The 13,878-nt window shown below is 47.3% G+C and overlaps 1 protein-coding gene across 5 annotated transcripts in view; it reads right to left on the reverse strand.

Moving 5' to 3' along the window:
- Nucleotides 1–541: 541 nt before the first annotated feature.
- SPTBN1 (spectrin beta, non-erythrocytic 1) overlaps nucleotides 542–13,878 on the reverse strand; it is a 195,706-nt gene continuing 182,369 nt past the window's right edge. For 4 of the 5 annotated variants that reach the window (XM_029231553.1, XM_029231555.1, XM_029231554.1 and 1 more), the window contains 7 exons: nucleotides 12,450–12,646; nucleotides 11,228–11,340; nucleotides 10,446–10,509; nucleotides 5,892–6,130; nucleotides 4,261–4,434; nucleotides 2,702–2,744; nucleotides 542–1,875 (listed from right to left, as the gene is read on the reverse strand). In XM_029231553.1, coding sequence (XP_029087386.1) covers nucleotides 1,657–1,875; nucleotides 2,702–2,744; nucleotides 4,261–4,434; nucleotides 5,892–6,130; nucleotides 10,446–10,509; nucleotides 11,228–11,340; nucleotides 12,450–12,646 — 1,049 coding nt within the window. In that variant the 3' untranslated portion in view covers nucleotides 542–1,656. Of the gene's footprint in view, nucleotides 1,876–2,701; nucleotides 2,745–4,260; nucleotides 4,435–5,891; nucleotides 6,131–10,358; nucleotides 10,510–11,227; nucleotides 11,341–12,449; nucleotides 12,647–13,878 lie in introns of those variants that run through there. The other variant, XM_029231557.1, reaches the window with a different exon arrangement.

Here is a 13,878-nt window from a genome sequence, read left to right on the forward strand (position 1 = left end):
TCATCTGTTTTTGTACAATCTGTGTAAAACTGATTTTTACATTTTAAATGTTTTTAAAAAATCAAAAAAGAATATGGTGTGGCACATGAAAATTATAAGAAATTCAAATCTGTGTCCACACATAAGGTTTTACCGGAACACAGCCGCGCCCACTGGTTACACATCATCGATGGGTGCCTCTGTATTACACAATGGCAGAGTTTCAACAGACAGAGTACGGCCTACAGAGCCTAAAACATTTACTTATCTCTGGCCATTTACTGAAAACGTTGTCTAACCCTTGCCTCAGAGCTCAGGTTTAGCGAGCTCTCTGGTAACTTTTTTATACATGGAAGATAAAATCTGGATGTAGAGCTGCAAAACATTCCATATTTATTACTCCGTTTATTGTAACTTTCAAAGCTGGGGTACCAGACACGCACAAGAATGCAAAATAGGAACCCAGATGGACGGTCTAATGTTTCCCGTTTGCTATTTCTCACTTTGCAAATTCCCTACATGGCGTGCACGCAAGGAGAGAAAAAACAATTACCCACCGTGCTAGATTTAAAAGCATTTAATGACATAGCATATATTTAACAGATAGGGCAAAAGTCGAGAGGTACAGGTCATAACAACTGAGCACTGGGCCTGAGTGACCACCTCCCTGCTCAGGCCCAGCCTCTGGAGTTCATTCCTATCAATGCCATTTTGATTGTGCAGTAAGATGAAAATTTGTCATTACAATCGTTACAGTGACAGAGAAATGCGCACTATGTATCAAATAGCAAGGTAATGAAGCAAATTATAACACAGTGTGGCAACGCACAAGCAAGTAACCATTAGGGTAACAGGACTTTGTCCAGTAAATGCTTCAGTTCCACTTGTACACTTACCAATGATTTAAAGGGTTTATTATACATCTAGTTTTATTATACTTTGTACTAGAATTATCTCAAACATACAATATAATGTATTTCAGCAAAAAAAAAAAATTGAAATTGAAATTACAGATTATTTAAAACAGTATCAGTTTTCTATTCCTTCTTGGATCCCGACATTCTTAACCGTCGTCCAGGCTGATGCAGAAGAGCCGCATGTCGTGTGTTAGTAAGTGATGCCAGATACAAACGGTTTGGTCTGTAGAGTTAACAATGGAGCTGCACTGTGGCTGCAGCGAGATCATAATACACAATCTGTTTATTCCAGGTTAGACCCAGCACTTCTAATAGTCAAGACTCACGGTAACCACTGGAAGTAAATGGAAGAGAATGGTGTTGGGAAGTTGGTACATTTTGTCTGTGGTGAGCACAGGAAGTACTGTTTAAGCACCGCTGCCTTGCATACCAACAGCACTAGAGGCGGGTTATTTCCAACACAGCCTCACAAAATTGAGGAACCGTTTAAATATTGAGATCTAATCTATATAATTTCGTTAAAAAAAATCTGGTCTTCCCTCTGCACCTCAAGCTTTTTTGTAACTTGGAGATAAAGTGTTTAGGTGTATTTTCCCCTTCCCACCCCCCCCACCCCGAGAAATGCTCTATAAATTAAAAGAAAAAAATCAACCACATTGAGGAACATTTAGGCACAGAGAGTAATGTGTTGGTTCTGAGCTTGCATGCTGGAATTTCACTGAAAAGGTTAAGAGAAGGGCAGGAGGTGACGGAAAGGAGTTCACTTCTTTTTGCCAAAAAGGCTGAACCTCTTTTCTTTGTCTTTCTCTTTGTCCTTCTCCCGTTTGCCGGGACTGGACTCGCTGGTGATGGTGACAACGCTGGTGGGCAAGGTCTGAGCCCGGCTGGATGCTGGCGTGCTCTGGGTGCTGGCGGACACCTCGTGTTTATCGGAGGAGATGGCAGAGGAGATGGCCTGGATCCATGTGTTCATTTCCTCCTGGATGAAGGAGGGGACACAGGTGAGACTCAACTAGGAGGGACGGGCATGAGATGCTCTCGGTCCACCTGGGTGACCGTGTGAGCCTCTGTGGGCTGGAAGGCTTGGGAACGGTGTGTCTGCCTGAGAGGGGAAAGCGGTTCCCAAACGAACCTCTGCTTTGTCAGGACAGTAGTGAACATGATTGAACGCTCACCAGAATTCGGTTTACGGTACCTGAAGGTCCTCACTCTAGTATGTGGCCCTACAAACGTGGACGAGCTGGAAAGACTGGTCTACAGTAGGGTGTCAGGTCCCACCCTAGAAGATGCTTTTTCTTTTCCTTTTTTAAACTGAAATATATTTGACGCATAACATTGTATAAATTTAACAGAAGTTGCTTTTTTCGAATTTAAAGCCCTGCATACGTGTTGTTTTCCCATCGGCTGACCCTCTCTCCTCTCAAGGAGGAGCACAGCCATGCAATGGTTGGTTAAAGGCAGTGGGGCGCAGTGGGTGCAACGGGGAGGCTCCTGACTGGGCTGCAGGATCCACACCCAGTCCTGGGACCTGCTCCCTGTGCTTCACCCACAGTTCTCCTCCGCGGACTTCAAGGGACCCTGCACTAGGTCTCCTGCCGCGGCGGGAGGGCAGTGAGATGACATTCACCGCCTCTGAGAGATACAGGAGAACTGAACACCTGCCAGCGTTCATGACCGTGGAGGCCAGAGGACAGAAGCCACCACTGGATCATTACTTATGTGAAGAACATCATAAATAAAGCTCATCGGGCCACCAACACTTGCAAACTTCTAAGTATCTGAAAAAATGAAACTTAGAAACTTACATCGTCTTTGGCTTGGAAGAGGTACTCATTGCCGTCATTTAGTCTGTAATTCGAAGGAAAAAACTCAGTCGCAATATAACTTAAGGAAGAAAAAAAAAAAAATCCCCCAACTCTCATGTGGGATACAAGCAGGCCACAGGAATCACACCAGAAATGCCCGTGGGAACTCTGCACACGTCGCCCACTGTGCCGGGGGCCTTCACAGGCCCAGCAGCCGCGCCCCGGGGCATCAAGAAGTCATACAATTGGGCCAATATGCACAGGTAACATGGGTGTTTCAATCACTGGAAGGATTCAAAAAGCTCCGAGCATGTCAACACCTGGATCTGTTGTGGCAAAGACCACTGGGGATGGCTGATCACTGCTCTAAACTGAACGCAGAAGAAAGCTCTTTAAAACCCACGGGCCCTCCTGAAATTCTGCCACTGGACTTACATCCCCCACATTAACGAACGCCAGGCTTTCTGAACTGACACCCAGAAAAGTTCTCCTAGACTTCTCTTCTTATACACCTCTCAGAACAAAAGAATCTGCCCTGGCCGGGCTATCGCTGTGACACGGAGAGGACGCTGGCTGGGAGGGCCCCTCCTTCTCTGCTGCATCGAGAGGAAGCTGGTGTTGCCGATGCAGAGGAGGTAAATGCCCTCTGCCGATATCCCGACGCTCTGAAGCTGCATCAAGGAAGTACAAAGTGGGCGTGCAGCCAGGGTGGGTGCCAGGCTGGCCGCGCCTGGTCTTACAGCGTGTAAAGCGTCCCAGGTCCCTGGGGCCTGCCTCCAGTGCCCGTCCAGGGCTCAAGGAATCACCCCATTTGAACTGCTCTCGTTTGTGGTCCTTGGCCTCGTCCAGCTGGCATGAGGCTCACGTGTAACTGAGGACCAAAGTTTGCTTTTCAAATCCCAAAGCAACAGATCAAGTTAGTATCAGACTAAGTATCGTCCTAACCACTAACATGTTTACTTTTCATGCTTTTAAAAGAAAAACGGGTTTTTCCTGCCCATTTCCAAGTACAAGCCGAACTTCAGAGCTTGGATCCACTCTGTTGGGAGTCGTATGTGTTGTACAGGGTAGAGACATTTGGAACTGAATGGTTCCAGAGGCATCTGGAACATCCGCCGGGTGAGTCAGGGGAGCACAGGGCCCCTCCCGCCCCTTCCTGTTTGTCTCCACCTGGCTCCGGGATGACTCACTTGACCCATCTCCAGATAAGTCACGAGCTAAGAACAGCATCTCCTGGGTCTGGATTAGCTGCAAAGACGGGGAAACTATTTTTCTAAGCTTCCCTTAAACTGTGAAATGTGACTAGCTCACCTTGTCTCAGGAAACACTAAGTTCCAGCTTATAAAAAGGAAAGTTCCTTTTCTTCCATGTTCAGTTGTGCCGTTAACCGGCCACAGAGCCCAGAGATCCTAACCAAGACGTGTGCCTATCCAGTTTGTCACTTTGTTGGTGATTTTTTAAACAGCAGAGGAGAGGAATCAACCGATCACAGCATCTATCTAAGAGAACCAACCCCCAGTGCGAAAATACACACACACCCACTCTCTGGCAACGCTCACCTTAGCTTGAACACGTGTTTCTTCTTTTTGTAATCAAGGGCCACTTCACAGATGGCTTCTTTCAAACTCACAGGGACCTCGCTGTGGTAGGGAATTCCGGAAGCAGCTGTCTTTGCATCTTTGTAGAAACCCATTTCTTGGTTATTTATGACACAGTAAACATTGTGCCAGGACCTGAGTAGCAAAGAAAGGAGCTTCAAGTTTCTGCTCCACGCTCCCTTCAAGAACTAGGGGTCTGATTAACACGAAAATGATCCTCACACAACACGGCATGATCCCCTGTTAAAAAAGCCCTTCCTAAATCCTGCTAAAAATACGCAATGGAACAAAATTCCTCTGTGGACTCCCAAGACAAGACACGTACTGCTAGTGGCAGGTTTTTTGTTTTGTTTTGTTTTGGTTTTGCGGTACGCGGGCCTCTCACTGTTGTGGCCTCTCCCGTTGTGGAGCACAGGCTCCGGACGCACAGGCTCAGCGGCCACGGCTCACGGGCCCAGCCGGTCCGCGGCATGTGGGATCTTCCCGGACCGGGGCACGAACCCGTGTCCCCTGCATCGGCAGGCGGACTCTCAACCACTGCGCCACCAGGGAAGCCCTAGTGGCAGGTTTTTGAGGGCCACTTCTCACTCTGAGTTTGAAGAAAACCACAGTGCCCTCTTTCATTACATAAAGGTACTGTTGGCTCTGACGGGAAAGACTTTTTTGCTGGTGTTTGGTACACTCTTGTGGTAACAGGGTACAGGCCAAGCTCCTTACTGGAAACACGCCTGTCCTTAGGCAGCTCTTCCACCGCAGCTTCATTCTGTAATGAAGTGGCCTGGCAACGTGACAGGGAGGGGGAGACAGACCCAGGGCCACTAGCACTTACGGTACACTGGCTGAATTAGAATAAGGTAGCCTTTCCCCCCAGGGTACAGCAAACTGTCCTAATATACCGCTTTTATTAGAACAAGACACTTTACTGCCACCTGCCTGTATTAACAAATAAATCTATAATGTCCCCAATGTGGATGGCAGCTCTTAGATGGGATTCCCTTGTACAGTGTACAACCTGGACAACCGTACATGGTGGTCCCAGGCAGTTTAGTTTACTGGTTAAAGCACACAGGCTGTGGAATCAGATGAGTTTTACCCTAGCTGTGCCATTTACTAGGAAGCTACACTGAGTGAGCTTTCTTAACCTCCCAGAGCCTCAGTTTCTTCATTTGTAAAATGGAGATAATACAAGTAGGGCTACTGAGAGATAATGAATATAAAGACTGATATGGAGATAAGGTAGGGGAAATGGTGAATGTCTTAAAACATCCCACAGGAGGGAAACCACAGTGAAATCATTTCACTCTAGGGAAGACTCCCCCACCTCAATCTAGCGATATTCCTTCTCAGGAGGAACTACTGAGGCCTCTTCTTGCTGTTCCCACACACACACGTAACTCTTCCTTCTCTCGGTGAATAAAAAAGCACTCTACTGCCACTTCCCAACATCAGTCCCGAGAAGGATGTAACGCCCGGGAAGCTACAGAACAAATCAACCACATAAACACACACTCCCCTTTCGATCAAGAGTGGCCCAACCCCAGCTCCTAATGGGCCGACTCCCCCCGGGACCGCCTCAGCCTCTGTGCTGTTACCTGCTTGAGGCCTTCTTATTGTGGGCCTCCCACTCGTGCTTCCGATTCAGGAAGCCTTCCATCTGGGCCAAAGGCGTCTCCTGGGTCCTGGCCGGCAAGGTGGCAGCACTCTGGGCCGGGAGGGCAGTCTTGGCTTTGCGCTCGGAGGTGGGAGAGGGGATGGGGCTGGACTCTTTCGAGCTTGTCCTCTGTTCTGCAGCGCCATTGACCATTTCGCTCGTGTCCACCGTTTCCGCCATCTAGGGACAGCGGAGAGGCCATTCAGCTAACCCCGTGAGCCCCCGGGGTGACCACATACGCTCTGACTCGCACACGTGGCTGTGTATAAATGCCTGGCACAGATCGAGGCAGTACAGTAAAACCATTGCACATCCCACAAAGCCAGCTGGACACCAAGGACATTAGAAGGTGGGAATGGATTAATACCCGCCCGTTTACGGGGAAATGAGAAAAGCGAAATGCCAGGATGAGTTTTACTGCACTCTGTTCCTCTGATCAATCCATTTTCTCTAATAGAACTCAGATCATTTCCTCTTATGGTTACTTTAAAACAAAAGGACAACAGTTAACAATCACACATATTAAATATGAGAGAGTGGACGTTATACAGCAGCCACCTTACAACCAAGGACGCCACCAGAAGGGCTGGAAGTTGAAGCGAAAGGGCATTCACAAACAGATGGATAGACAACTCTATCAGAACTACACGGCATTCCCCCAAAGTCAGACAAGAAAGACCTTTGGTTTCTGAAAATGCTCTCTGGCTCTCCTCCCACCACCCCTCGACACATCGTCATAAACACATGCAGAAATTAGGACGGCAATCATGCATTTCACATCTACCATCCCCGTTAGACTTTGGAACTTAAGAGCTGGAAGGAAATGAGGCAAGTCAACGAACATCAATTTAACCACATCTGCCGAAGTTGTATCGTGAGTGGGTTGTAGTTTGTGTTAAAGGAGCTGGAAAAGCCAATCACAGTCACTCAACACCACACGGCTATTTACCCCCAAACAAAGACAGAACCAGGGCCTTCCCCATCACGTGTTGGTTGATCACGGTGCCTTGCTGCACTGAGACGAGAAAGCCCAGACAGCCAGGCTTCCAGCGGCTCTGACCCTTCAGGCTGGAGACGTCTTCGGGAGCTGTTCCTTCCCAAGCTCACTTATATTGTAACCCTCATGGCTTTTCGGCTTGGGAAATGCAGTAGGGTCTCCATTCATTATCGCTTTCAGCCTGTGTGCCATCAACTGTGTACCATGAACTGAAGCGGCCCCTGGCTGGATACACCCAGGGTGTGGGATTAGCGAGTTACTAAAGCTGGGTGTGGCTGACGCTTTAGTGGATTACAGACAACCTGCACCCTTCGTACACGGACAAACATGGAGGTGTCAACGGCACGCTCATTAGATACGTCCCCCACCTCTGCTGCCCAGAACCACGTGACAGCAAAATTAGCAGCGACAACCTCAACAGGATCAATGGGAGACTGGCCACCACCACTTGAACATCCGATATGTCAACTCTCAGGAACTGGGATGTCTCCGTTGGGCCTTATCTAAGTGGTGGGCTGGGAGTCAAGTTTATACTCTGTCTATACAACCTATTACTGTCAGCAGCGGGGTTTAAGGTCAGACTAGAGGCTATGCACTTGAAGGGTGTTTGTGATTAGAACCCTTTATCCACACAGCAACGTGGAAAAAGGATTCTTAGGGTAGAATGGCATAGGGAGGAGATGCATGGTGATTATCCTGGCCTTGCAAGTGACGGCCTGTCGACCAGTGCTTATAAGGAATAGGCCACTTAAATATCTCTCTTGCCTTTCCCTTTTAAAGGAGAGACAAAGGGGAAATAGTAACCAAAAAAACAAAGCCCCCGAGTCAAAAGTAAGTGAGTGGATTTTAAGGCTGACACATCTGTTCTAGCGTGAGATTTCAGGAAACTTCTGGTTGGGAGGAAGTATGAGATCGGTCTGGAAGGCCTGTGCCAGGCATGAGTCCAGGGAGACATGGGGTTAGTGTCTATAGAAACCAGGTTAAACAAAAAAAAAATTAGTGCTGCAGGTGTGACTCAAAAACTGCTAGTAACAGCAGTGACCTGGATAGAGGAACGTTTACTGGAAAAAGGCTAAAATTTATCATACTTGGTCCAACTTCAAGGTAGGTGACAGCCAGGGGATGCCCCTTCTGGGGGAAATTCTGCAGCAAAAATTTTTTTCTTTAGAGTTAGAAGGAAAGAGAAAACCCCAAACCAGTAGGCAGAGATAATTAATGTTTATGCAAATGAATCACTAACCAAGAAAACAAGGAAAATAAAAGGAACAAAATGAATTTTAATGGACATGTGCTTAAGCATGCCAACAGACAACACGCCACTAGAGACAAACATCAAAAGCAAATCGTAGTGCTGTGACCAAACAGTGGGTACATGTGGATACACCCCTACCCCCCACCCCACGTTGCTTCTCTTTAGCGATTAGTGGCTGCGTACACCTGAGATACTTCAGTCAGGAGGTGAACGTAAATGCAACGTGACAACTAGTAGCACAAGGAACACCTGACTGGTTTTCTAAGTGCAAGAAGCAACACTATCTTCAAGTTCATTAACTTGAGTCTCTGCACCGTAACTCAGAAGAACGAAAAGAGCTTTTCTTCTTCTGATACAATCCAATTTCAATTAAAACTCTGTCTGGCAAGCTACAATTAAAAAATCTAGATAAAAATAGGCATGAGAACAAACGCCAAAAGCATCACAGCACTCCTTTCTTTCCTGTGTGCTTATGTGGCTTTGTTTTGTTTTGTTTTGTTTTTGGTCTTCTGAATACGAAAGGCATAAAATTGGGTATTAGCCCTCATGATACAAAATTTAAACATATATATATGGACACATCACATATATACATATAGATCAATGACACGTATCATTTGGAGCCAGTTAACACATGTCAGGGCTCCCTAATCACCAAAGATGAAGCAGTAGTTTCTTTTCTAAAATGAATTTTGGTGTGTTTTAAGGCAGAGACCCAATAATGGTGCATACTACTCCCAGAACGTAAGAAGCTTGGCATCTATCTATATACCCATCTACGGTCGCAAGTAGATAGATATGTACATAGAAATGAGGAAAAAACAAACAAGATGCTATATGATGTTATCCTGACAAAAGAAAAAAAAAAGACATGCATCATGAAAAGACAAATTAGACTTAACTCATGGAGAACACATATCAAAACAGGTTTTCTGATTCCACTAACATCTAAATATGGCAAATGAGCAAGTGAATGTCTCACAAGGCTTTGATGTAATATGGACTTGGTTTGGTGAATAGAATTTCTGTTAAAACATTTTCAAATCCCTGCTGGTGGTCTGATAAATGTCATCCTAAACGACTCTTTATTAGAGAGCTTCACAAAAGGTCATAGGAAAATGAAAAATGAATCAGAAGATCCATACGAGACATACTACAGAGACGCTGAAGGACTTCTGGAGCCTGGAGGCAGGCAACAGCTCCTGGGGTGGTTCCCCCAAGTGCGTCGTTCAAGTAATCAGGGTGAACCAGAATGGCTTTTGTTCCATTTGTTTGCAAAATTTAAACAGTTTGACACCCTGAAGTCATCAACCGAACGGAGAGGCGTGGAGAAGTCTGGTAGGCAGGCTTCCCCAACGGGCCGAGAAGCGCTGCCACACCTGCCACATCCCATGTTCCGGCGGTGCCGACAGTGACCCAGACAGAGGTGGTGGCGGCAGTCAGGGGGCCCCTGACTCCTGAGGCCGGCTGCGTTATCTGCTGGAAGCGAGCCTACAGTTCTCGGTTCAGGACTTGGCAGAAAAAAATACAGAGAGGACCTGGTTTGTAAAAAAGTAATCAATGATCCGAGGGTCTCAAAACTGTTCAGATTCTGCGCCTAAAGTTTAAAAAAAAAACCTTCCCAAGTAGATTCAACCTTTTTTTTTTTTTTTTTTTTTTATCATTTTCAATAAATGAATGTATCCTTCATGGAATGTTACACAGCTGACTCTAGGTTTTCATCTTAGTGCTGGAAGTCTCCCTCCTCAATTCCTAGTAAACTACTGCAGGTTAATAACTCTGTAAAGGGGGCTACGTATAGTGCAGGACTGCACCCTGTTAGTATAGCTGGATGTGTCATACCTGTCAGATTCTAGTTTTCTTCTTCATTTTGCTGTAATCTCATTTAATTTCAATTACTCACGTAAGGCTTTCGCTGCAAAATCTTAATAAAGTAAAAAGCTCACGATAAATAAACAAAAAATACGTATGTTGCTTTCAGGCAACTGAGCATCCATCAGTTAAAAAACTCAAAGAAACATGAATTAAACGCAAACAAATATGAAACCAAGGAAGGCTATGAATTAAGTAAAATTTTTAACACTGTGGGTGAAGTGGAAGCCAAAATGTCAAACCAACAGGATTTGGAAAGAGTGGTTCTTGACAAATGGTAGCGAACTTCACAGTCCAGACCACGGCTGGTCACTGGCTGTCCGTCTGCTATTAAAGTTTTTGTAGTTTTGGTAGGTTTGAGAGCGGTAACTAACCCGTGGAGATCCCTGTTCAGCCGGCAAACCGTTCTGGGAAACTTGCTCTCCTTTTGAAGCATCCCTGTTGGGGAAGGGGGAGAAAGAAGACAGAGGAGAGAACAGGAGGAAAACGGGGAAGGAGGGAGGGGAGAGGGGAAGAAAAGAGGAGGAGAGAGAGAAGAAGACGGGGGAGAACACAAGTCAACTTCATTAGAGCCCTTCTCTCAGGAAAACATATGCAGCCCTCTTTCACATGACGTGATTTCTTTCTAAAAACTCTTTAAGTGTTTCAAATTGACTCTAGATAGAAAGAGTAAGACCACAGGCATCCCTGCCCATAAAGGTGGCATTCAGGGTTGTCATGGAGCTTGGACCCCAGCAAAATAATCAGCCTTTCAGAAATACAGAGTAATTTCTGCCCTTCGTGTCAAAGTCACCCAGAACTTTCAGAAAGCACCACCACACAGTCACTGGCCTGAAATCTGGGTAGTTCACTCCATCCATTTACTCATGTGGAAATTCTAAGTGTGTGTGTGTGTGTGTGTGTGTGTGTGTACACACACGTGTGCACAGCAGAGATGGTTGCTGTCGACATTCTACTCCCGCTGCCAACATTGCAGTGTGACTGTGGACAAGTCACTCTCCTCAGATGTTACCCAGGGGTGACCGTACGGAGTCTCAGTAGTCTTCAGAAGTGACTAACAGGAAGGGCACATCAGCACGGGCTTAGAAAGTGTGCTCCCTAAACCCCTCTTGTCACTGAAGCTGAGACTGAAGTGGGCGGGCTGCCCGTGACTCACCACTGCTGCTGGGACTCGGTCTCCTCGGAAACCTTCGAGCTCGGCTCAGGAGAAGGCGGCCGCCTCTTCCTCTCCTCTTCCTCTTGCTGTCTGCGCACTTCCAGTAGCTCCAGCTGAGGGAGAACACGCTGATGTGTGGCAGAACCCCAAACTCTGCCTCTTTTAAGCAGAGGGCTCCAGGCAAACCCTCCCGTCTGAGCGGTCTACGCTGGATCACGCGGGACAACCAGGAGCTCTGACATCCTAAGCAAAATCTCGTTAAGGAGACAGGAACTGCAGCTACAGCCCAGAACCACAGGAAACAGAGGTCTGAGTGATGAAACAGATCCATTCTACAGGATGGCAGAAGCCCTGCGAGTTGTGTGTGCCCCTGGGATATCGGGTTTAGTTTCTAAATGAACTCTGCAGCTCTCAACTTTGCTGAGGAAGAAAGCACCTGAGCATGAGGGTCCGTGCTGGACTTCTCTTCAGAGGTCAGACCAACACCACTGAGTCAGAGCTGCAATAATTCCCACAGAGGCTTCTTGTGCTGCGGTAGGGATTCAGGTTCAGCCAAACCTCAATAACACGTTAATAAAAGCCAGGAAATAGACTAACCGGAACTAAGCCATTTCATGAGCAATGTATGCGTGTACCCAAAGTATTCCGTTTTAACACACATGTGTACAGGTACATTTTAGATGCCCACGACTGTAGAAATCGGGAAGCACACCATAAAGGATCAGCTTTCCACCAGGAGTGCAAGTGTCTTGGGAGAGAAAACACCAGTTGAGCAAGGCCTGTTCTGAGGCCTTTACTTTGGCAGAAGGGATTATCAGGACTGGGGAGAGTTTTCAGTGGGCTAAGATTGAGCTACTAGTGCTTGACGGGAATTCTAATCCTGAAATCGGAAGAAAACTGTAAGGCTATGCTCCCTAGAAACCACGGCTTCTACGAGGTACAGGAAGAAAAGCAGATCAAAAGAGAAAAGCAAATCCCAATCGATCAATTCCCAGACAGGAAGTGACCACAGACCTAGGTGCCCAGGAAGTGGTTGAGGGGGCAGGAGCCCCGGACCATCTCCCCACGTTCTGTACCAAGAGAAACACCAACTCCAGGAAGATCCTTACTGCTTTTAGAATCAGAGCGATGACCTGAGCTCCCTAGCCTAGGAGGTGAGCAGGAAGGAGAGGCTGCCCACGGGAACCATGGCAAAGCACCCCGGCTCCTAGGGCCCACTTACTGTCGTCAGCCTTTCCAGGGCGGAGAACCTCTCGTCCCAGGTCGCTGCAGACTTTTCAAAAGCCTCATGGCGCTTGATGAGCTTCTCCACCTCGTCCACGCTCTGGCCTATTTCTCGGCTGGACAGGTAGGGCTCCTGTCCGAGCAGCCAGGCCTCGGCCACACTGGCGTCCCTTGAGAACTGATGGACCTCCAAGACTGCACAGGGAGCCAAGAGTGAGTGTGGGGGCAGGGTGACTCGGGAGCTCAGGGAGGTGCTGCCCTCTGCTGGCAGCTGCCGGCACAACCAGCTTACAGTCTAGTCTAGATCTGCGCTGTGCCCATAAACGTCACGTGAGCCGCACGTGTACAGCTGTAACCTTCCCAGCAGCCACATTCAAAACAGGTGAAGTTGATTTCAAATGCATAATTTAGACAACCTGATATAGCTGTTATTTCAACACGTAATCAGTATAAAAATTAACTGAGTTGTGTTACATCTTTTTTTTCTTCTGTCTTTGAAACCCGACACGTATTTTATACTTGGAGCACATCTTAATTTCGACCAGCCATGTTGCAAGTTCCGAAGAGCCTCATGTGGGCCGTGGCTACTATACGGCCATGCAGGGCCAGGAGGTATGCTCTGCTCACTCAGCCCTACTTCAGTGAGGTAAGCCCCAGAGCCCTGAAGAATTCACAATTTACATATAACCAGATTACTCTGAGGGGACAGCCATTCACCAATCACCCTTTCTGGCGTGGAAGTGCCATGTTTTACTTTGGGGGGTTGAGAGGCAGGGAAGGATCTGGAAGCAGTAGGGACAGTAGGGACAGTATGGGCTAAGGCTTCTGCTTTATTCATTCTGTTCCTCCACACGTGAGGAAACGCAGCATGACCTCCACCCACTGCAGCTGTGAGAAGGCAGGCCAGACCTCAGCTCTGCCCGCGCTGTGGCTGGCATTTTCATTATACCTTAAGCAGCAGAGGTTGGGGTCATTCAGGTAAGAAGACGACTGCGGGCAGCACTGGTGTCACCCTGGTGGCCTCCAACACGGCACAAGGAGATGCCCCCACTGCCCGAGAAACTTGTCACCTCATCAGGAATGCCCAGCATGCAACCTGGTGCCTAGCTCACAGTGGAGTGTAATCTGGGTTTTGCTGAACTGAACTGAACTGAACCTGCCCTGGGGGATGGCAAAATTTACAGACCAAACCCTCATCCAAAGAATGATCAAAAGTGGGATTTCTTTTTCAAAAGAATTGAGATGCCTCCACTAGGTCTCTTATACACCGTTCAGAAAAGGCCCCTTGGATTCTGCTTCTAGGAAGCACTCCTGGTGCCTGAGAATAAGGTTATAATATAATATAAGGACAGAGCCCGGAGCCCCGAACACAGAATGGCAAAGTACGGTAAATAATGCTTCAGTTGGGCTACCCCTGCAGTTCATAC

The sequence above is a fragment of the Monodon monoceros genome, unplaced genomic scaffold (assembly GCF_005190385.1).
Source record: "Monodon monoceros isolate NGI ecotype Baffin Bay Population unplaced genomic scaffold, NGI_Narwhal_1 Super_Scaffold_19, whole genome shotgun sequence".
NCBI lineage: Eukaryota > Metazoa > Chordata > Mammalia > Artiodactyla > Monodontidae > Monodon > Monodon monoceros.